The 25,090-nt window shown below is 44.8% G+C and overlaps 1 protein-coding gene across 2 annotated transcripts in view; it reads right to left on the reverse strand.

The window, feature by feature from the left end:
- The window catches only part of NAMPT (nicotinamide phosphoribosyltransferase), a 58,794-nt gene extending 34,520 nt beyond the window's left edge, over positions 1-24,274 (reverse strand). Inside the window, exon 1 of one of the 2 annotated variants that reach the window (XM_050925734.1) lies at positions 24,074-24,274. In XM_050925734.1, the coding sequence (XP_050781691.1) occupies positions 24,074-24,274 (201 nt within the window). The remainder of the gene's footprint in view (positions 1-24,073) is intronic. The other variant, XM_050925743.1, reaches the window with a different exon arrangement.
- Between the last annotated feature and the right edge of the window lie 816 nt (positions 24,275-25,090).

Here is a 25,090-nt window from a genome sequence, read left to right on the forward strand (position 1 = left end):
TTCCTGCTCCATCTACAGAAAGTGTTCTTTAGAGGTTTCCCAAAGAAATACTGAATGGGCACAACGTTGCTTAGCTTGAAATATGCAATGTGATCACAGTACAAGGTGTGAGAAGTGTAAACTACAGCTTGCAGGCTGAAGTCAGATAGGATTAATAATAACTAGATTAGTTCTTTATGTATGGGGATTGAAAAAAAAAAGAAAAAAAGTTATCCAGTTAATTAAGAATCCTTCATTGACAGTTTAAAATCTATAAACTATTAAAGTCTCCAAAAAAAAAAAAGCAATCAAGTTTAATGGATTTTCCCCTCTCAAGTTTCTTTGGGAAAAAATGTTCCCTTACCTGAAGATATATACCAAGCTGCTTTGCAAAGAAAACTTTTCCATTTAGTTTTAAAGCCTTGAAGAAAGTTATATTTCACAGAGAAATGCTGTGTAATGTAATAGTCAATTACATTGCCTCAAATATTTTAAAAAGTCATTGACAAATTTCAAGCTCAATTAAATTTCTAAGGCTAAAATTCTTATCTTGATCACTGGGTACTGAGAAATAATTTAAATGAATTGAACAAGGTATATATGTCTGTCATTTTAAGACACATAATATTTAAGCAATCTTTGCATTATATTTGTAGCATGCAGGGCCAGCTCCAGGGGATTTGTTGCCCCAAGCAGCTAAAAAAAGAGCCTCGCCCGCGATCTGCGGCAATTCAGCAGGAGGTCCTTCGCTCTGAGCGGGAGTGAGGGACCCTACGCCGAATTGCCGTCGAATATCTGAAAGTGCCGCCCCACTCCGGAGTTGCCGCCCCAAGCACCTGCTTGATAAGCTGGTGCCTGGAGGCAGCCCTGGTAGCACGAAACACACAACATATGCTCCCTCCCACATATTAAAACTCACAGTGTTAGTTGTTCTCACTTGCTTTGTCTTATTTGAAGACTGAAAGATCTTCAGGGTACATGTCCTTGTGAGGTGCCTAGCACACTTCGGTGTTCAGAAAAATAGAACTGCATAGCCTTAAAGTGCTATACTTTCCAACTGTTTATTACAGTCGAACTATATTAACACGTTAGAAGTTAACAGAGGGGAAGGCTGGTCTTGCGGTTAATATGTGGAACTAGATCTCAGGAGATCTGGTTCACTTTTAAGCTCTGCCTGAGTGAAATTGGGCAAATCCCCAAATCATTCTGTTCCTCATCTGTAAAACGCAGACACTACCACTTCCTTTATCCCACCCTTTCAGTCTCATCTATTCCACTGTAAGCTTATTGGGGTAGGGACTGTATCTTACTAAGGGTCTGTACAATATTGAGCATAATAAAACCTCAATCTCATTAGGGCCTGTAGACTTTACCATGATACAAGTAAATGTAAATCATCATTGTGACAGTCAGCAAGAATGATATATGGGTTGTGTTTAGTAGAAAACACAGCTTTGAAAAGGACAAAACATTAGTGAATAAAAACACTGCAGAAAAGATACAGACAACGAAGAAAGCGATAAAAATCAGTATCATATGGCACTTATGACTATAAAAATGTCAAAAGAATGTTACAATCACTTTTTTCCATTTCCAGGTAGACAAGAGAAAATGCAAGACATTGGGGAAAAAACCCTACAATCAGAAGAACAACAACTGAGTGAGATGCGGAGAACATCTCACCTGAATTACCATGTGTCCAACAGATCAGTTTAGGGAAAAGTTACTGTTGACTATTCTGTCACGGAGGAATAACTTGATACATTTTGCAAATGGTATAGACTCTGCAGGTGACTGTTTAGGGATGAGGATGTGTTGATACAAAGGGACAGAGCACTCAAATTTAAAATGACCTATGACAGACTTGTTATCAAAAGTAACTATGCTGTTCAATAGAAAAATGCAAGATAATGAGGCAAGGACCTTCAAAAGAAAATACATCTCAATGACCTCACACTGTTAAATCAGACTAGTGGTGTGTAATGGGGTGTAACAGCCCACACTAGATGAGAAGGGTTAACCCCATATTGTAGGCAGAGGAAGCCACATCTCCTCACCACTACTGGGCTTGCTCCAACTGAAGCCTCAGTATAAAGGGAGCATCCCAGCTCAGTCTGCCCTGATCAGTGAAGGAGGATGCACATCACAGGCTCCTTCCTGGGAGCTGCTGGAGCCCCAGATGCCAAACACACTGAGACCCAGGAGCATGCCCAGCTGCCCACAGAAGCCCAAAAGGAGACAGAGCCATTATGACCTTCGCCAGCTGGTGATCACAGAGACCAGGAGACCTGTGGATGGCAGCACTAGAAAATAGGGTAGGAAGTAGCCCAGGGGAACTAGATAGTGGTCCAGTGGTGAAACCAGGACAAAGGCAGCATGTTTTGGATGGATCCCTGCTGACCAATGAGGAATCCACTCACTGCTATCAGGGTCCTGGGTGGAGTAGGAAGGGCCCAGGTCCCCCCTCTACCCTGGCCACCACTCACCCCTGGGAGGCAGCCCATTTCCCCTTGGCCACTAGGCCCCGCAGAGGAGAGCTGCCATATAGACTCTAGCCACTAGTCCATGCAGCCCTGAGGCTTACAGTGATCATTAGGACTCAGCTGCAGGGCTATAACACCCTTACCTGCCTACCTTAAGGGTATACCAGCCCAGGACATGGTGATAGTTTAGACTTTGTCTACATGCAATTTGAGCAAAGATTCTGATGCAACACCCAATTTAACTAAACTAGATTGTTAAACTGAAGCTCAAACTGTGTGCAAACCAGCCCTAAGAAGCAGCTAAATAAAACAAAAAACTAATACCATCTACCTGCTAATGCCACACTAGCATAATCGAGAGGAACCCAATAGACTAAGCCTGTTAATGAAACTGCTTTCAAAACTACATAGCCCATCCACTTTTAACCATTCCAGAACTGTTTTAACACATCCCTGAGACACCCCCAGGCAGAACCAGATTCAGGATCATTCCTGGTGCCGAGCAAGGTTCAAACATGTTAACAGAGGATAAAAATGGTTGTCTCTGTGTACACCAAAGAGATATCTGGCAGCAGCGATTTGCTTACACTGGAACTCCCACAAGTTCAACTAGACCTGCATCAGACCCTGTTGTAGTTAACTGAAAATTTCTCCAGCATCGACAAGGCCCATGAGTTTGACACCTGGCATAAGCTAGCATGATAGGCACCTTATTGTGACGGATGCTAGAATACACTGTCTTACTGACGTAACCAGTTTCAACAGCAGTTGGGACAGGGAGAAGGAGAATAATAGGCAGTCATGTTTGGCAAGATTTTCAGCTGTAGACAACCAGTTAGCCAAATCATTTTTAAACATTTATTTTTATCCACCCTGGAAACAAGAATTTTTTTTTAAAAAGTCAGATTTTTATTTAAATTGGATTTTTTATAAAATGCTTTTTGAGGAAAAAACAAATTTAAATTATCTTTCAATTAAGATATATTATATCTTAAAGAACTCATCATGGAATAGGGATTATAAATTCTATTGCAGTGGTTCTCAAACTTTTGTACTGGTGACCCCTTTCACATAGCAAGCCTCTGAGTGCGACCCCCCACATAAATTAAAAACACTTTTAAAATATATATATTTAATACCAATACAAATGTGGGAGGCAAAGCAGGGTCGGGGTGGAGGCTGACAGCTCATGACCTCCCACGTAAAAACTTTGTGACCCCCTAAAGGGACCCAACTCCCAGTTTGAGAACCCCTGTTCTATAGCATTTGACAATATATTCATATAATGTTTAAGAAAAGTTTTGTAAATGAGTTCCAATAGTTCATGGATTAGGGATTCAATCTTATGGGGTTCCACAGGCTTCTGTATAGATTATTTAGGTTAATCTTTCAATCTACCCAATGGGACTCAGGGCTCAGTCTAGAAGATACCATCAGAGATGCATAGTTTTGCAGTTCTCAAACTGTGGATGTGTCTCTCCAGAGGTAACATGCTTGTTAACAGCAAAAATGTTTTTAAATACACAGAGGTGAGAAATAGCAGACCTCAACTCTATTGTCTCTCTGCAAATTTGGGTAAAAAAAGTCACTCTCTTATCTCTCTCTAAAAGTCCAAAGTTTCAGAAAGTTCAATGAATAGAAGATTGTTGGGGGCGCAATAGATCTGGACAAGGAGAAGTCTGAAGATAAATTTGAGAAGTGAGGGACATATGCTTATTTTGTTAAATTATTATGTTTGCTGTTGAAGAAAAAAATCCAGAATACTTAACATTGTTTTAGTTAAATAAAACAATTTAAATGTCTGTTTGGTGATGTTCTCTTCCTAAAACGGCATGGCAAGAAAATCCTCCAAATAGTAATGATTAACCTGTTGAATTGGAGATATTTAAGAAGTCATTGGGAGGTGAAATATCTGCTTCAATTATCTTTGGTAAATGAAATAACCAATCATTCATTTTCTGATATAGCTGTAAAACTCATCTGAAGTTTTCAAAATAAATCACTATTTAAAAATGTATAGTGTGTACTTTCCAAAAACGAAACCTACATCTCTCTCTGAGTTGCGAAGAATATGTATTAAGGGTATAACAACCAACAAGAATGCATTTTTATGTAGAAAACCATGATTAAATCGAGTCTTCCTGACTAATTATTTAAATCAATTGCACCCTGATTGTTTCAAACAATCCTTTTCTCTGGGAGCACAGATGTCAGTTTGGCCTGGCCTAACAGCTTTGTAAGTTGGTTTTGTTTTTTTTCATCTTAATTAGAACACTGTAAATTGGTTTGCTACACAATTAGGCTGTAGTCTACAGTAGCCAGGGAGATCATAAAAATGTAGGACTGGAAGGTACAAAGGGTCATCTAGTCCAGCCCCCTGCACTGAGGCAGGACCAAGTTGTGACGTTATTGACAAACTGTGACTGTATAAATCATTGCTGCAACCACTGTTATATCTGCGGCAAATATTGTACAAAGGTTGTGATTTGTTGATTATGATTATACAATCTGTATGTGTGTATCATTTTTGTAGTTGAAGTTATGAATATTGGCTATATACTTGTATCTCAATGGATTTTGAGTCTAAGGGCTTGTCTACATCAGAAAGTTGCAGCGCTGGTGAGGGAGTTACAGCGCTGCAACTTAGGAGGTGTACACATCTGCAGGGCACCACCAGCGCTGCAACTCCCTGTTTGCAGCGCTGGCCGTACTCCCGTTTTGTCTCGGGTGTAGAGGATCCAGCGCTGGTGATCCAGCGCTGGTAATCAAGTATAGACACTTACCAGCGCTTTTCTTGACCTCCGTGGAATAAGCAGGTATCCCAGCATACCTGAGGAAGCCTCTGGTAATCAAGCTGGTCTCCTTCCCCGGCTTGCTCTCGCGTTCCCCGAACCCCGAGCAAGCAGGTCTCCTTCCCTGAGGTTTGCTGGGTGGTTCCGGGAACGCGAGAGCAAACCGCGGCGAAGCTGGTCTCCTTTCCCGGTTTGCTCTCTCGTTCCCCGAACAAGCAGGTCTCCTTCCCTGCTGTTTGCAGGGTGGTTCGGGGAATGCGAGAGCAAACCGCGGCGAAGCTGGTCTCCTTTCCCGGTTTGCTCTCTCGTTCCCCGAACCCCCGAACAAGCAGGTCTCCTTCCCTGCGGTTTGCAGGGTGGTTCGGGGAACGCGAGAGCAAACTGCGGCGAAGCTGGTCTCCTTTCCCGGTTTGCTCTCTCGTTCCTCGAACCCCCGAGGAAGCAGGTCTCCTTCCCTGCGGTTTGCAGGGTGGTTCGGGGAACGCGAGAGCAAACCGCGGCGAAGCTGGTCTCCTTTCCCGGTTTGCTCTCGCGTTCCCCGAACCCCCCTTGAAGCCGCCCAACAGCGCTGCAGTGTGGCCACATCTAACACCACTTGCAACGCTGGTTGCTGTAAGTGTGGCCACTCTGCAGCGCTGGCCCTATACAGCTGTACTAATACAGCTGTAACAACCAGCGCTGCAAAATTTTAGATGTAGACATGGCCTAAGAAGCCTCAGTGAAGCATTTGGTCAGCTTCTTGAGAAAGGAATTTGCAAATTAAGCACTCAATAAAGAAACACTTAACTGACAATGAACCTTGGAAGACTCCAATCCACATGAGAAGTCTTCCTGGGAACATTTCAAGACGCATGTGAGCAATGGCTGCTGCCTGTAAAGAACTGAGTCATGCATGGACGTGTGACTTGCCTATGACTCCAGACTCCATCTTCCTGCTGGGATTTTCCACAGTAAGAACAAAAGGTGTCGTCCTATGGGCAGAAAGCATAAAAAGGCCCTAAAAACTCCTATCTTGTCTTCAGTCCTGCTTCTTACTTCTGGAGGTTCTTTGCTACAAACTGAAGCTCTGAACAAAGGACTGAATGACCCATCCCAGCTGTGGATGTACTTCAGAGACTTAATTTGAACCTGCAGTTTATTCTATCACTGCTACAAGCCTGAACCAAGAACTTTGCTTTTACTGTATGTAATTGATTCCATTTAACCAATTCTAGCTCTCATATCTTTTTCCTTTTATAAATAAACCTTTTGATTTTAGATTCTAAAGGATTGGCAACAGCGTGATTTGTGAGTAAGATCTGACTTGTATATTGACCGGGGTCTCGGGCTTGGTCCTTGGGTAATAGGAGAACTTTTTTCTTTTACTGGGGTATTGGTTTTCATAACATTCGTCCCCATAACGAGTGGTACTGGTGGCGGTACTGGGAAACTGGAGTGTCTAAGGGAATTGCTTGTGTGACTTATGGTTAGCAAGTGGGGGTAAAACCGAAGTCTTCTTTGTTTGGCTGGTTTGGTTTGCCGTGGTGTGCAAAGGAACCCCAGCCTTGGGCTGTAACTGCCCTGTTTTAAGCAATTTGTCCTGAATTGGCACTCTCAGTTGGGTCCCTGTAGCAGCATCCTTACACAAGTACACCTAAATCAATCATTACAGCTGTTTGTCTAACCTCTTCTTAAAAACCTTGAATGACAGAGATTGCACAGACCTCCATTGGAAGCCTATTCCAGTGCTTAATTATCCGTATGGTTAGGAAAAACTTTTGAATGTCTAACCAAAATTTCCCATGCTGCAGATTAACATTACTTCTAGTCCTGCATTCGGTGGACATGGAGACCAACTGATCACCATCCTCTTTATAACATTTAACATATCTAAAGACTAATCAGATCCCTCCTTTGTCATCTTTTCTCAAGACTAAAGATGACTAGTTTTTTAAGCCTTTCCGCCTAAGTCACGTTTTCTAAAACTTTTATCATTTTTGTTGCTCTCTTCTGGACATCCTTCTTAAAGTGGCACCCAGAAATGGATAATACTTCAGCTGAGGCCTCACCAGTGCCAAGAAGAGGACAATTACAGTCTGCAGCTTGCATGACGTTCCTGTTAATGTACCCCAGAATATTAAAGCTATTTTCACAATTGCATCTTTTTTGGGTCATTCACTTTGTGATCCACTATAACCTCCACATCCTTTCCAGCAGTTTTCATCTAGTCAGTACTTCCTCATTTTGTACTGGCACATTTGATTTTTCCATCTTAAGTGTAGCACTTTGCACTTGTCTTTACTGAATTATGTCTTGTTGATTTCAGACCAATTCTCCAATTTGTCACGGTCCTTTTGAATTGTAATCCTGCTCTTCAGAGTGCTAGCAATCTCTCCCAGCTTGGTGTAGCCACATATTTTATAAGCGACAGAGTCCTGTGGCACCTTATAGAATAACAGAAGTACTGAAGCACAAGCTTTCGTGGATGAATACCCACTTCATCAGATGCATGCTCCAATACTTCTGTTAGACTATAAGGTGCCACAGGACTCTGTCGCTTCTCATAGATCCAGACTAACGTGGCTACCCCTCTGATATTTTATAAGCATATTCTCCATTCCATTAACCATGTCATTAATGCAAATTTTTAATAGTACAGGACCTCACTAGATACATCCTCCCAGTTTGACAGTAAGCCATTGATAACTACTATGAGTACAGTGGTTCAACCAGTTTATTTCCCTATTTGATTTATGACAATGTCATGTGGAACTGTGTCAAAGGCCTTTCTAAAATCAAGGTACCACATCCATAGCTCCCTGCACCCACCCCCCTCCCAATCTTCTAACCCTCTCAAAGACAGAAATTAGGTTGTCTGGGCATGATTTATTGACTATTCCCTATTATCCTCTAGGTGCTTACAAATTCATAGTTTAATAAATTTGTTCTAGTATCTTTGTACCTTTCCAGGTATTGAAGTTAGGCTGACAGGGGTCTATGATATTTCAGAGTGCAATCCAGACCAGTGAGAGGCTGTGTCACCCCGGCCCTGCAACCTTGGGTCTGTTTACATATACTAGTTGTGGGACAGCATTACCATGAGACTTTTTAATATGCATCTTCATTCACCTCTCCTGGTACCTCAAAAGATCCTTCCAAGAATTTTGCATTTTTTCCCACAGGGCTTAAGATGAACACCAAATCTCCTATTTCAAAAGAGTATTTACATGTAATCATAGCACACCTTTTGTTTGGTCTGTCACTGACGTTAGTTTGAACAATATCCAGCATGTCTTAACTCTTTTCTGAACCTTTGTACATACTCTATTACTGTTCTTCTTTTGCCTCAGGGTCCAGTTCCCAGGAGTCTGAGATCTAAGGGTCCTCTCACATTCCTTTCATGTAGAAGATCAAATGGGGGAGAACCTAGTTGATTCTTGGGGTACCTCTCTGTAAGAGAATAGCAAATAATGCAACAATTTGTCCCCGTCTTGAACTCTTCTTTGCGTACATTCCCAGCACAGACTGAAGAGTTCTACTGAATCTCTTCACTAGACCATTTACCTCTGGATGATATGGGGCAGCCATTAGTTGTTTCACCCCACATAACTTCCATAGCTCACTGAATAGCCGAGACATGAAATACAACCCACAGTCAAATAAAATCCCTTTAAGGAAACCCATTCTGCTAAAAATAGTGAACCAGACTTTAGTCACAGAATCAGCTTCTATGTTAGTCAGAGCAACTGCTTCAGGATATGTAAAGGCAAAATCCACTACCAACAGGATATTTCTTTCCCTTCTGGATAGGCACAGGACCCACAATGTCCACTACTACCCTATAAAATGCCTGTTCTTTCACAGGCCAGGAGCATATGGGAATTTTCTTTTGTCTGAAAGGTCTTTCCCCTTTTCTGTCATAATTCACAAGACCTGCTATAATAATTCATCATTCTGTATCCCGGGCCAGAAGAAATTTTTCTTTAATTTCTCAGATTTTCTTGCCCTCAAATGATTGGCAAAAGGAAAATCACATGCTAGAAACATTAATTCCCCACAGTCCTGGCCAGGCTTAGTTACCTGCTTGTACTGTTTTTGAGGGCTTTTGGTTTCTCCTACAGGAGCTTCCCTGTAGCGTCTCCTTTCTTCAAAATATCTTTCCCATTTCCCTTTTCTGGGAGTCTCTCTCTGAGACATCCTCTTATGCTCTCTAGAATGGGGGTATCCCTTTTGTTCATCTTCAAAATGCTGGCAACTGACAACTGGGACAGCTTCTTCTGAAACAGAGGTCTATTTCTTCCACCCTCACCCCTAGGGCCAGGGCCAGCTTTAGGTTGATTCGCCCGATTCCCCGTCTGGAAGAGGGGCCCCCCAAAGTAAGAAAGGACCCTCTGCCTAAGTGCCGCTGAAAACAGCAGCAACCGATTGAGCTGCTGCCGAATTGCCACCACTATCTTCGGCAGCAGCTCTTTTGAATCAGGCCCCGCGCATCCTAAAGTTGGCCCTGCCTAGGGCATACTATTTCCATGCAGGAGCTGGCCTCAGCCCCTCCCACATCTGGTAATATGCTGATCCCCCCCGTGATGGCGTACAAGGAAGCACCTTCGTCTCTTTTCTCAGCAGTTTCTGGGATTTTACCATTTTCCTCTCTAATCTCAGCACAATATTCCCTTTTATTATGGGTTACAACATTAAAAGCCTTAGTCATGTGCAAACTATCATTCCTACAAGCATTTCCACAGGCATACTATTCAGCACACCCACAGTAAAGTCACCCTTTAAAGCTTCCCATTCCAAATTAACCTTAACCAAAGACATGGGAATTTTATGTTCCCCCAGTGCCAGAAGCTCTACCTCCTGGCCAGGTAACATAGTCTTTTGAACCAGACTTTCCCTGACCAGAGAGATATGCACACCAGAGTATCTCCATCCTATGCATTTTTTACCATTCACTTTACCATTAATTGGCAATGTCAATAAATTCCATATCTACCTCCATAGGGTCAAACCTCACAAGATTACAGAGAGGGCCTACAGATACCTCTTGAGGGCCTGCACTCTCCCAGCCACCCTCCTCCCTTGCTAGCTGGAGGATCTGTTTCCTCCCAATGCTGTAGACCCTGCGGCCTCAGATAAGTCCTGGTAAACTGCCAGCCCACCATTGGCTTTGTCATAATCCATGAGGTTTCTTAATTCCTGTCTTTTTTCCACACCATGGAATAGGCAGCAATTAGCACACAATTCTTCCGGGTTTTTCTGGTGTGTTTGGCATGTATTTCTTTACTTATCTGGCCCTTGCTTCTGTTCCCCATCTCTCACCCCAAATAAGCAAATAGAAAACTGTAACCTTTCTTTGACTATTTCTGAGCCATTGTACTTGAGACCCACCTAAACTAACACCAGTGCTTACACCACTATGACATTTTAGGGTGCAACCCAGACCAGGGAGGGAATATTGTAAGACATCCTGCAACTTTGGGTGTCTTACAATACCTTGCTGCTGTAGCTCCCACCTGGGCCACTCATAGGCAGCCTGCAGGTATGCAGGTCATATCCCGAGTGAAAAGTGTCCCATTCAATTACATTGTGTAATGGCAGACAAGTAAAAGGAGATACATTTTTAAAGTGCTTTTATACCAATGCTAGAAGTCTAAATAATTAAATGGGTGAATTAGAGTGCCTCGTATTAAATGAGGATATTGGTATAATAGGCATCACAGAAACTTAGTGGAATGAGGATAATCAATGGGATACAGTAATACCAGGATACAAAACATATCAGAAGGACAGAACAGGTCATGCTGGTGGGGAGTGGCACTATATGTGGAAGAAAGCGTAGAATCAAATGAAGTTTTTTTTTTTTAAGAAGTATCTATCCCATCCACCTGGGCCCTTTTAAATCACCAGGCCCCTGGGCAATTGACCCCTTCCCCCCCTCCTGTCCCCTGATGGCAGGCCTGACCCTTGGTAAATTGTTCCAGTGGTTAACTGATTGTCAAATGGAAAAAGGAAGCCAATGGGGGAGAAAGCCAGTAAGGTTAAGTGACAAGGTTTTAAGAAGTTATCTGAGCCAAAAAGGAATCCTTTAGAAAACGGGATCCAATTCTAGTGAAGTCAATAGACAAGAGCATCAAACTACAGCAGCTAGCATAAGTGCTGGAACTAAGGGTGTGGGGGGTGCTGCAGAAGCCCATGGCTTGAAGGGGTTTCCATCTTATACAGGGTTTACAGTTTGGTTCAAAGGCTCTCAGCACCCCCACTACAAAAATTGTGGGGCAGGTCAAGCGTAACATGAAAAATAGGAAGCCTAATAGGGTCTATAGGAGTTTGAAGATCAAGTAGCCAAGGACACAGAAGTACATAAGAATCTCCAAGCACATTAAAAAAACCGGTTGCCTGCAAGAATCAGCAGGCCAGGCCTGCTGGACTAACAGTATAAAGGGTGTAGTTAAGGAAAATGGAGGATAAGGACATTGCATAGACACTAAGGCCATGTCTACATCTAAAGTTTTGCAGCGCTGGTTGTTACAGCTGTATTAGTACAGCTGTATAGGGCCAGCGCTGCAGAGTGGCCACACTTACAGCAACCAGCGCTGCAAGTGGTGTTAGATGTGGCCACACTGCAGCGCTGTTGGGCGGCTTCAAGGGGGGTTCCGGGAACGCGAGAGCAAACCGGGAAAGGAGACCCGCTTCGCCGCGGTTTGCTCTCGCGTTCCCGGAGCCACCCAGCAAACCGCAGGGAAGGAGACCTGCTTGCTCTGGGCTCTGGGAACGAGAGAGCAAACCGGGAAAGGAGACCCGCTTCGCCGCGGTTTGCTCTCTTGTTCCCGGAGCCACCCAGCAAACCACAGGGAAGGAGACGTGCTTGCTCGGGGCTCCGGGAACAAGAGAGCAAACCGGGAAAGGAGACCCGCTTCGCCGCGGTTTGCTCTCGCGTTCCCGGAGCCACCCAGCAAACCGCAGGGAAGGAGACCTGCTTGCTCTGGGCTCCGGGAACGAGAGAGCAAACCGGGAAAGGAGACCAGCTTGATTACCAGAGGCTTCCTCCTTCCACGGAGGTCAAGAAAAGCGCTGGTAAGTGTCTACATTGGATTACCAGCGCTGGATCACCAGCGCTGGATCCTCTACACCCGAGACAAAACGGGAGTACGGCCAGCGCTGCAAACAGGGAGTTGCAGCGCTGGTGGTGCCCTGCAGATGTGTACACCTTCAAAGTTGCAGCGCTGTAACTCCCTCACCAGCGCTGCAACTTTCTGATGTAGACAAGCCCTAAGTAAAGACTCTGGGGGTAGATCTGAACTAATAATGGATTTTATGGTTAGAGACCAAATGGAAAAATCCAGAACAACAACTCTGGCTTGATTCCAAACAAAACCAATTTTTTTTTTCCTTAAAATGTTTTGTTTAGTTGAAAAACTTAAGATTTCATTTCAAATTAAAAAACAAACGTCAGGTCAAGTTCAACACTTTCTTTGTTGTTTATTGCAAACAAGATATTTTCAAGTTCTTTTTTTTAAATTGGTCAATTTTGAACTAAATCATTTAGAAATGAAACACTGAAGGAATCCCCCCCCCCCCCCCCACAGCTTTTTCATTGGCTGAAACTATTTGTCAAATTTGACATACATTCACAAATAGTTTTGGAGCATCAAAAAAAAAAAAATTGGGTGAAATTTTCTTGAGAAAGATTTTTTTCCCCCATCTCTGGCTGGGAGACACCTAACTTTCTATATAATGAAGAGGGGATACTGGTAGAAATTGAGGTGTAAGAATGGTGCTAGAACAAAGCAACACATTAAAAGCTAAGTCACCAGAACCACAGTTCCAAAAGGACTTAAAAATGATGAGGCTAAGCTGCTAAAGAAAAATATTCAGAGAGAAATCCTGGTCACACTGAAGTCAGTGAGAATTTTGTCACTGATTTCAACAGAGCATGGACTTCTTCAATTTCCCAATTAAAACCTTTTAGAACACTGGAGGACAAGTGAGGCAAATGTGATCATCTTTAATTCCCATGATCACCTCTTTTTTGTTTATTGTTTGAAATCAGGCTTTTCTGAGTAGTTACAGTTAATTTAGTGAGTTTTACTTCAATACCATATAAATTGCTTGGAATAATGATTAAGAATTAAATTTTAGTATTTAATGTGATGACAGGGACAAACCAAGCTTCTGTAAGAAGAAAAATCATTGTATCTCTTCCAATTGATTAGAATTCTTATAAATTGTCAAAATAATGGCTAAATAAAAGAACCAAAAAGATTTTTTTTGTTTATTTGTGTTTGTTTTTGAAGTTCCAGATAAGCTTTCACAATGTTCCTTACCAGAGGCTATTAAGGAAACTAGTGTAGCCATGGGGTGGGAAGTTATACAGCATCATGAATTAGAAACTGGTTAAGAATAAATGGCTAATTTTTATTAGGGCAAAGAAATTAACATGAGTCCCTCACTGGTCTAAACTACAAAGTTATGTCAATGTAAGTCTACTTGCATCAACCTTGTTGTGCAGGTGTCTACACTCAACTTTGTCTCCAGTTGACACATGTGCCCTATTACAGCAATGCAGTAAAACCACCTCCCTGAACAGCATTGAGCCAAAGTAGAACTACTGAGGTTGTCTCAGGATGAGTGTAGACACTGACACCTATGGTGACCCTAACAGTCCTCCATCAGCTGTCCCAGAATGCCTGACAGAAACCACTGTGGTCACAACTGTGAATCTCACTGCTCAAGGGTCATGGAGACGGAAGCCATTCCCCATCCCTTTTAAAACTCCTATGCATTTCTGAAATTCCTTTTCCTGATTGCCCAGTGAGCACACCTACTAGTTCTCCTATGTTGCATACAATGTCTCAAACAACCGTGCCAGTTATATGCTTTAGAATGTGCTCCTGCCTGGAGTAGACAGGAATATTTCTCCCCACAGGTCCAGGAGAGCCAGAGACTATGGAGGCACAACTACCATCCACTCATAAAAACATTGACATCTATGATCAAATTACATTGGAGGGGGATGCAAATGTAGGGATATGACAGGGACCAGCATGAAACAGAAGGAATACTGGCAAGCATATCACAAAGCCAGGGAGATCAACAGATTATCTGCTGCCAAGCCGCAGGCCTATTGCTTTTACAAGAGCTAAATGCCATACTTGACAGATTCCACAAACACCCTGCAGAGCACTACGGATACCTTGGAGGAGCCAGAGTCAAAGACCCCTTCTGTGAACAGCAAAGAGAAGGAGAAAGACGGGGCACATGCAACTGGCGGGGTCCAGCTATGCCACAAGCTAGGACCATTGGAGTCTCCACCACAGTCTAACCATCAAGCTCAGCTGGCAGGACTGGAGGGGAAGGAACCTTGGGTAAGTGTGTGAATGTATATTTCATTACTATGTTTAAATGTACAGATGCTACCCTGCCCAACTTAGCAGGACACAGGTATAGATTTTTCATTATTTTACTCATATGAGAAGGTGGTAAAACAAAAAGGTAGAATTGGCATCCACTTTTCATATCCTTGTTGGGTTAGACCGGACTGGGGTGTGGGGGAGGGATGGGACAGGACTTGCAGAACAAGTTGTTTATGTACATTGGGAAGTACCTTGTATCCTCCTGAGAGTTCTCAAACAAACAAACAACAACACTTTCACAGAGATATTCTGCAGTCCTCCAAAAGTTTTAGGGACAGCAGCCTTATTTCTTCCTCCATGATAGGACACTATTCCATGCCAGTCTGCACAGACTTCAGCAAGCACCACTGCAGTAAACAAGATAGCGGCATACAGGCCCAAGCGGCTCCAGGAAGCCAACAGCTGCTGTGCAGTTTGTGCCTTTGTTACCCTCAGGAGCGAGAAATCAGAAAAATTACCACTGCATGTGGAAAATTGTGCCAGCACTCAGTGACATTTCCATATACTCAGATCCATGGGAACAGGCTGAAATTGTATTGCTTCACGTGATTGAGCAATTCCTTCCTCAGCCACACTCACCATGGGACTGGACAGCAGTGCAACGTCGAGGTGCTCCTAAGCTGAACTCTCATAAGCATGTCTTATTTAAAATTTATAGGGAGCAAGGGAAGGAATTCTGACTCTTATTAATAGTAATAACAGAAAGCAAAAGTTAACTCTGTTTTATCTGTAGCTGCTCCTGTTGCTGCCTTGAACATTTGACCATGATGAGGAAGAGAAAGAAGAGGACTCGGGAGGATGTTTGTCAAGATCTTGCAAGCCAGCGTTACACCAAACCACGAACAGAGGGACCTGGATGGTGAATACTGCAGACAATATGGAGAAGGAACAAGCATACAGGAGAAAAGTCACAGCATGAAACAGAGAAGGAGATGTACCAGGACATGATGGGGCTTCTCCAGCAGCCAACACACATGCTGCAGACTCTTGTTGACCTACAAGTTCAACAAGCACAGGTTCCCCTCCTGTTGCAGTCAATGGAGAACTCCATTTCAACAGCCTCCTACACCCCTGAACATTCCACATGCCATCATGGGCCACATCTCTATACTTCCCATTCCACGCCAGGGGATAGTAAGGACAACCAAAGCTTCAGATAAACCAACAGTGGCTTTCACAAATCAGTGTATGGTAGCCAAAGTGGTCTAAAATGGACACGAATGTTCTTTCCCCTTGTTAAGTCTGTTCAATTCATTTATTTCAGAGGTTTTTATTGTATTTTTTTAGTTTTGGTATGAATTTTTTTTTATTGGAAGTTAATTCACTATTTCGGAAGATACATTGCAGAATGGCTAGCACTACTCAAAACACCAACTACTTGTTATTGTGCAAGATGACAGAACTCATAGGATCAGTGACAAACACACTAATAATTGTAAGTGTACATCAAGTACCACACAATTCCTTACAGGCCCTGAAACTTCAGGGCCAGGTAGAGCACAAACATACCACATCACTGTGGTTGACTGTTAAAGTGCTCTTTCAAAGCATTCCTCGGCCACATAGCTCTGCGTTGAGCTCTTTTAATAGCCCTTGTGTCTGGCTGTTCAAACTCAGATGACAGCCACTTCATCTCTCTCCTCCATCACAACAGCAATATTCCCCCCCCCCCGCCCCCCATTGCCTTACAGATATCACGTAGGACACAACAAACAAGCTATAGCCATTGGGATATTTTTTTTCCACTGAGATCCAATCATGTGAGTGAACACTACCACCAGCATCTCTTCAATACACCAAAAGCACATTCAACTGTCATTCCACACCTGTTGAGCTGTTAGCTGAATTTCTCTTTGGTGCTGTCAAGGTGGCCACTGTACACCTTCATAAGCCAGGGGAACAAGGGGTAGACAGGATTCCCCAGCATCATTATTGGCATTTCAATCTCACCAGTGGTAATCCTCTAGTCGGGGAGGGGAGGGGCGGAGGGAGAGGACCTGCTTCAGCTTTCTAAGCAAGCCTGTGTTCTTAAAGATGTATGTCATGCACCTTCACCGATAACCCATAATGATACTGGCAAAGAGTCCCTGGAGATCCACCAACATTTGTTTAATCACACAAAACTAGCTTCTTCTGTTCGTGTACTAAGTGACAAAATAAGCTGGGGCCAAAATAGGAATATGCATGCCATCTATTCCTCCGTCACCCCTGCTGCACCCCACTACTGCAAAGCCATCTACTATGTCCTGCATGTTACTAAGTCACAGTCCCACACAGCATATGACAACTAACGGCCCTGCATACTTGCATGACAACAGCCTCCATTGTGGATTTTCCATAATGATTGCCCACTGACTGGCACCAAGTCGGTACTGCAAGCTTCTACAATACAATCACCATTCACTTCTCAGCTGTGAGCGGAACTCTCATTCTGGTGTCCGAGCTGGCGGGTTGGCATGAGCTCAGCACACAGATGCAGGAACATGGCCTTCTGCATCTGAAAGTTTGGCATCCACTATAATGTAAGTTTGGGACAATGAGTAATGTGATCCAACCAATCAGTGCTTGTTTCTTGCGCCCAGAAGCATCATTCCACCATCTTCTGCTGCTCAACGAATGCCACCAAAAGCCTTGAATTAGTTTTCACTACGTGTCCCACAGCAAACAGTCCTTCATGAAATAATCATGTCCCCCAGTGCCGTTCTTCCTAAGTATCAGAGGGGTAGCCGTGTTAGGATTCTTTGCTGCTTTAAGGTGCCACAGTCTGGATCTGTAAAAGACTAACAGACGTTTTGGAGCATGAGCTTTCGTGGGTGAATACCCACTTCTGAGGAAGTGGGTATTCACCCACGAAAGCTCATGCTCCAAAACGTCTGTTAGTCTTTAAGGTGCCACAGGATTCTTTGCTGTTCTTCCTAAGGCTCTACAAATACCGAAGGATTGTGCATCCTGTGTTTCCAATGCTTATGACGATAGTGCATATCTACATAGGCTCCATGCTTCTGCCAGAGATGTCAGACACCAAAAAGTGCTGCAGGGTGGGACTTAAAAAAAAAAAAAAAAAAAGTCCCACCCTGCAGCACTTTTTGGTGTCTGACATCTCTGACATCTATATATATATATATATGGGATATGGATGGCATTATGGGGATTTGACCCCCTTGCTCCCAATAAGGATTTGTTCTGCCCCACCCTGTGTTGTCAAAATTTCCCAAAAGATAATGCTTCAGAGAAGGTGATTGGCACACTAGCATACCTATTCATGGTGTTTCACATTGTGCATTGACACAAGCAATCCTGGTGAGCATGCGCAGCCCGGATACAAGAAGCCAACTATGCACACGCATGAGTGACACACTAACTGCTGTGGCTCTATGCCAATGTAATTTATGTTTGTCTAAGTTTGTAGTGTATACATGGCCATAGTTGTGTACAAGAATTAGTAGGAAAAGGAGATAAGCAGCAAGGTAGAAAAATTTACTGATGACAGAACTTATTTTGGATAATAAAGACTAGAGAAGATAAACTTCAGATGGTCTAATAAAGCCAGGTGAGCAGGCAGCACAATGCCTAGCGCAGTGGTTCTCAAACTTTTGTATTAGTGACCCCTTTCACATGGTAAGTATCTGAGTGTGACCCCCCCCCCGCAATAAATTAAAAACACTTTGTTATATATTTAACACCATTTTAAATGCTGGAGGCAAAGTGTGGTTTGGGGTGGAGGCTGACAGCTCATGACCCGCCCGCCCCCCGCCCCCATGTTGTAACCTCATGATCCCCTGAAGGGTCCCAACCCCCAGTTTGAGAACCCCTGGCCTAATGCAATTCATTGTTACCAAATGCAAGGTAATATATCTCTGAAGAAACATATTAAACTAGGGGGAATCCCATTCCATGTCCTCATCCTACCCCCATCCCTATGCCGGGGGTTCTGACGCACCCATGTCAAGAGTTCTGTCTTCCCCCATTAATCTACCCACCAAGGAGTTCTCAGAGTGCAACCTGGATGTAGGACAGCTGAGCTAACTGTTGCACCAACCTGGGGTCTCCCTCTCACACCAAGAAGCTGTTGGCAAGCTACGAACCACTGGCAGGTACTGCACTTACACAGACATCCACAGGCAGGGACACACCCAACTGAGTTACATGAATGCTTCTCTCAGCCACTAGAACAAAAGAGAGGCTCAAGCCAATTCCCCCCAGCTCCCCAGCTTTGCCTGATCAGTCTAAGTTCATTATCCAGTTCACCCCCTACCTCACTGTGAAGAGGACACACACTAGCCTTTGTAAACTGAGTGGCAATTTCCCAAGAATTTTAACCAAAACACACTAGTTTAGTAAAATATCAAACAGATTTATTAACTACAGAAAGATAGATTTTAAGCAATTATGGGGAGTAAGCATAAAGATCAAATAAAGCATAAAGACCTAAAAAATAAAAGTAAATTTGCAGTCTGAGTTATATAACTAAACAGGATTTGAATCAAGCAGTATCTCACCCTGATAGATGGTACAAACAGGTTACAGGTCTTCAAGGCACAGGCTAGAACTGCCGTCCAGCCCAGGACCACCCTCCCAGTTCAAAGTCTTTGTCCTCCAGACAGGTTTCCAGGTGTTGAGTTGTGGGGGGAGTGAAGGGGAGTCATGAGGTCATTTCCCCTTCTTTTATAGTTTCTTCCAGCTTGCTGGAAAGATCTTTTGCTATGAGGCGAGTCAAACTGCCTCCATTATATACATGCTCTCTCTGAGATGGTTGTCAGGAGTGTGGATTCCCTTCAGCAGGTCTGGCTACTCCACTATTGTACCTGAAAGGCTAGTTGTGGGTGTTCCCAACCTCACAACATATTTCAGTAACACAACAAAATGTCGTAACTTCACATCCAAAGACCGTACATAGAACCCAACAGGCTATAAGTGTTCAACAGATCAAGACTTTTAAAATGATACCTCACAAGGCATACTTTTTACAAAACAATTACATGACGGTGGTGAATATGGGGGTTCCAGGATGCTGTCTTCAGGTACAGAGTGCCACACAAGGGTTTTGTGGGCCCCTCCCAATAACAGTCCCTGGCATATGACAATTAGGGCCACACAGAGCCCCTACCATGGTGAGCATGGGGAAAACGAAGGGGCACAGAGCCCCAGGCACAGATTAGAGGGAGTCCCTGAAATAAAAAGGGGAAAGAGGGAGGCACACAGAGTTTGTGAGGTGAAATGGACACACACCAGGGGCTCCATACATTGTGGTCAGCCTAGAAAAAGCAACAGAGTATGCGACGCTCTAGTTAAAAACTGCTAGCATTTTAAATCAGAAGAACTTTGCCCTTTTTCAGCTATGTTGTTTCACAGTAAAACCATAACAATGAATCTTTAGCTTTAAGCTATTACAAATGATTTTGCACAAACTAAAAAGTTTAGTTTTCAGAAACTGCTTTTGGCTTTCACAGATACAAATTTCTTTATTCAGTTTGCCACATTAAGATTTCTCCCCTACACTGAGGATTCGTTTAGAGATGTTTACAAAGTAATACCACATTAATAACCCTTGAAAACTTTATTTAACAATGATAAACCAAGTACTAACAGGGAACATATTCACTCTGCAAGACACATATGCCCCAACATTAACTAAACATCTCATTTAGTGATATAGCAATTACTGACAAGAGCTAAAAGTGATACCTTATATATTTTAAAAAAAAAAAGTAAGAACCACTTTCCTCTAAGCCTGCATGTGCTACCTTCTTGATCTTGGTCCCTGTACACAGTCCATGTCTCCACAGTTCATCCAACAGGTTGCTCAATACTGAGAATGAGGCAGGCAGAGCTGGACTATATTATACTAGACTAACTGCAGGAAGGCAAAACACATGCAGGTGTGCAAGGAAACAGTGAGTGTGATTATGTGAAACATAGTAAATTTAATTTATTTCTGCAAATTGTTTTTAGTGTCATACAGTGTAAAGTGTTATATAAATATTTATCTTGTTATTGGTGTGGAAAGGACAAGATAACTTAGTTTCCTGCTTCAAAAAACTAGGAACACTTGCTCCATATTTCTGGGGGCCCAATTTATAATGCTAAATTGACCTTGCAACTCAGCACTGCAGAAAACTGTCCTTAGCCTGCAGCAAAGCTCTGAAATCCATCCATCAAATGTTAATTGTTACCTAGAATAATTATGCCAAAAAAAGCTTTTTAATACTCTACCACCCCTAATTTTTGATAGACTGGCCCAGTGACCCAACAGGACTTTCCTGCCATACCGTATGAGATACTGAGATGTTTTTAGAGGAAATAGTGATAACATGCTGATTGTTCACATGGTGTTCCTTAACCAAAAGATCTGAGTCCAGTTCACAGTACTTGTTTTTAAAGTCCTACATGGGGAGAGAGCTACTAAGTCCCTCTCACTCCCCCACCCCAATCTCTTCACATTACATTCACTAAAGCTAATTATCAGAGGGGTAGCCGTGTTAGTCTGGATCTGTAAAAGCAGCAAAGACAGGTCTGTTAGTCTATAAGGTGCCACAGGATTCTTTGCTGCTTTTACTAAAGCTAATAAAACTCAGATTCAAATTCATGGTTGGGTAGAGGGAAGGGCTGACAGTTGCTGAGTCTGCTCTCCACTAAAAATGAGTTCAGTAACAGTCTTGCCCCATTTAGGACAGATTATAAATTCTGTTCATGCTGGCTTTTGCTAAATAATCATGTGTCACTGACAATGGTTGCTTGGAAGTCATCCACTGGGATTGGAACACTAAGTAAGCAGCTTAAACCAGAGGTGGCGTCTTCCTCGGAGGCTGAATTATGATCCATTTTTATAAGGTGTTCATACAGTAAAGGACATTATATATGTGTGTAACAGCTCTTACAGATTTTTTATTATTAGGAGGTAGGCATATAACAAATAGTAAAACTTACATCGTATAGAAAAAGTAGAGGTTTCCAATTGTATCTAGTATACAATGAAGGACACTAACTGTAGTATTAACTTTGTCCAAACTACCCGCTTTAAGTTATGTTAAGGAGTATCAGGCCTACTCTAGCCTTTTCTGACAGTTTGAACTGGAATCCATAGTGTAGATGATGCACAGGCAGTCAGCAGCATTTTAAACAACACAGCTGTTAAACACTGGCTAACTGATCTATTATACCAGCACTCCTACTATTGCTACCACCAGTGGAGATACACTAGCGGAAATCTAAGAAAAAACATCCAGCACAGATTGAGTTTAAGTACATGCAGCACAATTTACACCCACACCACAAAGATTCTGAACAGTATTTTAAATTTATTAGAGAGCAGTATTTGAGACCTGCTGGTGTTTAGCCTGAAACATAGTTCCAACTTGGTTCACTTACACCTAGAGCGCCCAGATTGCAAGTATGAAAAATCAGGAGAGGGTGGAGTGTAATAGGCACCTATATAAGAAAAAGCCCCAAATATCAGGACTGTCCCTATAAAATCAGGACATCTGATCACTCTACTTACACCCCTCCCTTCCCCAAAAGAGACATGGTAAATTCATTGACATAGTTCCTAGAAGGGTAACGTACATGGGTTGAAAGCAGTTTCACTAAGATCTGGTTTACATTAGAAAATTAGATCGGTTTAACTACATCCATCATGGATGCAAAAAATCCACACCTGAGTGGAGTAATTAAACCAACTTAAGTCCCCATGTTGACAGTGCTCTGTTGATGGAAGAATTCTCCCATCAACCTAGCTACCGCCTCTCAGGGAAGTAAATTATCTATGCTGACAGAAGAACCCCTTCTGTGGGTGTAGATGTCTATACTGAAGCACTCTGGCAGCAGCAGTGCAGCTGTAGCATTTTAAGTGCAAACAAGCCTTAACCCCTAATTGACTTGGTAAACTGATCTAATTTTCTAGCGTAGACCAACCAGGTCTAAGCATAGTTTAACAGTTACAAATACTTTTTTCTTCACTACTCTAGAATGAGACCCTTCCCTCCAGATCCTAAGCAATATATCTCTCAAACAACTTCTACAGTGAGACTGAACAAAGCTTTAGAGAAAACAACACAGTATGTTATAAATTACAAGCATACTAGCAATAACAGAAAAATTTAAGGGTCCTGTTAACTAATTCACAGCCCAAATTTGGATTCTGGGGGAAAATGCACAAAGGTTGGGATATTCAAAATCTATTAGGGTTATTTAGTCAAAGCAGCAAAGAATCCTGTGGCACCTTATAGACTAACAGACGTTTTGGAGCATGAGCTTTCGTGGGTGAATACCCACTTCCTCAGATGCATGTCATTTAGTCATAACTCTTATTCATTCCAGCAGAAGGCAAGCAGCTAAGGAGCTGGGTTTGGAAGTTTTACCCCGAGAATCTGACACCCAATGTTAGCATTGATTGTTCCCTTTACAGCATTGTGAAATCACGACCAGAAACGAAACAAACGTGAAGCCAACCAGCACAGCCTCACTGTCCGAAGTTGAATGAAAAGGGGGTGGGGAGCTCAGTGAAAAGAGCTAGACATGGAACATTTTCAGTTGTTTTAAGAAGCTGTCAGTAACACGAGCAAGGGGTTTTCAATAACATTCGTTTTACAATTTTCTCTACACAGCCCTTCTTTGGGATCCCCCAAAACACCATCTTTATAGCCGGCTAGTGTGTTTTTTTAGAACAAGGCGGGTTCCTGGCCAGGCAGCAGCATCTCCCCTTCGCTGTCCCACCAGCTAGGTACCCAGGCTAGTCGCTCTCCAAACGCGAGGCTTTTCTTAGCAAGCCCCAAGTGACATGCTGCCGCTGAGCACTTAGCAACCGCCCGTCCGCAGCCAGCGGGCACCGCGTAACCACTGACCCTCGCGGGCCTCGGGCCCCCACAGACCTGCGGCGGGCGGCGCCAATGCCCGCCAGCGCCGAGCGTCACCCGGCACCGGTTTCGCTTTCTAGCTCGCCTCCACTCTCCAGTTCCCGGCAGCCCCCGCCCCTCTTGCTTAAAGGGGGCACGACCCCCGCACCGGGATAGCCCGGGCCAGACCTGCCCCCCGCCCGCTAGCCCAACCCCTCCACTGGTACCCCGGTCTCCTGCCGCCACTGGGACCACAGGGCGGCCTCCCAGCCCTCCCTGCAGCTAGGGGGAGCCCCGGGGGCAACCCAACCCCCTCCGTTGGGTACCCCGGCCTCATGCCACCACCGAGACCCTCCGCCAGCCTCCCCCGGGGGCAGCTCCCCTCCAGCCCCAGCCCCGTGCCGCTCTGCGGCGGCCTGCCCAAGCCGACAGGCAGCGGCCTCAGGTCCGGCCGGTGCCGTGCGCGGCGGCGCCCCCTCGCCGTGCCCCGCTAGTCCCTGGCCGGGCACCGTCGGGAGCCCGGTGCCCTGCGCGCCATGGGCCAGCCGAGCCCACGCACGCAGAGGTGACCCCGGCCAGGCCCGCCGCCCCCCTACCTTGTAGGAGTCGGTGGCGAGCAGGATGTTGAACTCCGCGCCTGCCGCTGCACGTTCCATCTCGCCGAGCACGAGCCGCCGCTGCCGCCGCGAGCAGGGACAATCGCAAACGGGCTGTGCCGCTGCCGCTGCCGCCACCTCCCCCCCTCGCTGCCAAAACCCTCCCTGAGGGGCGGAGCCACCGCTCCATAGCCCCCCCATTAGATTAGACCAGCGACGGGAGGAGGAGGGGCTATGACGTCACGCAGAGGGGCGGGACCTGCGCCTCCATGCATTCTCGAAGAGAGCGGGGCGGAGCCAGCGCTTCACGTTTTCTGTCGTAAGACTCGATCGCCCAGCTGTTGGAAGGGGGCGGAGCCGAGGCGGTGATGCCACGAGGGTAGCCGCTCCACTCTCTCTTTCTATTGGCTGGGCTCCCCGGAGCTGGGCGGCAGGCGAGGGGAAGATGCTCAGTCAAGAGAGCGGGTGACCAAGCGGGGAAGGAGCGTGCGCGCGTGGGCTGGCGCAGAGCTCGCTGCTTTCGATTCCTCGGAAACGCGGCGGGGGCGGGGAAATGGCTCAAGCCTCGCCCCGCCCCTGGCTGAGGCGCCGCGGAAGCCCCGTACGCTGGACTCCGCGGGCGGGAGGCCAGGCCCAGAGGGCAGCCGCTTCGCAGCGAAGGAGGGTCTGGAACAGGGCTGGGCCCGGCTCCTCTGTGGGAGCCCCGCTCTGTAGAGCACCAGCTCGCGGCGCTGCTCGGAGCCCCGCTTAGCTGCCCGGCTGGCCGAAGCTGAGCAGGGCGCGCAGGCCGGCACGGAGACCCGCATGAACCCCGCATGAAGAGGGCTCAGGGCTGCTGCAGCAGGAGAAAGTTGATTGGAGACGCTTAGGCCCATCCCTGTAGTCCAGTCCCTCGTCGAGCGTGCCCTAGCGTCTGGGCCTCCGAGGGATGGAGACTGTGTCTCCCCGATGACTCTCAGCGAGCCTCAGCCAGGGACACTGCTCCTAGTCCGGAGCTGGCAAGTGGCCACTGCAGGG

Source organism: Gopherus flavomarginatus, chromosome 1 (assembly GCF_025201925.1).
Source record: "Gopherus flavomarginatus isolate rGopFla2 chromosome 1, rGopFla2.mat.asm, whole genome shotgun sequence".
Classification (NCBI taxonomy): domain Eukaryota; kingdom Metazoa; phylum Chordata; order Testudines; family Testudinidae; genus Gopherus; species Gopherus flavomarginatus.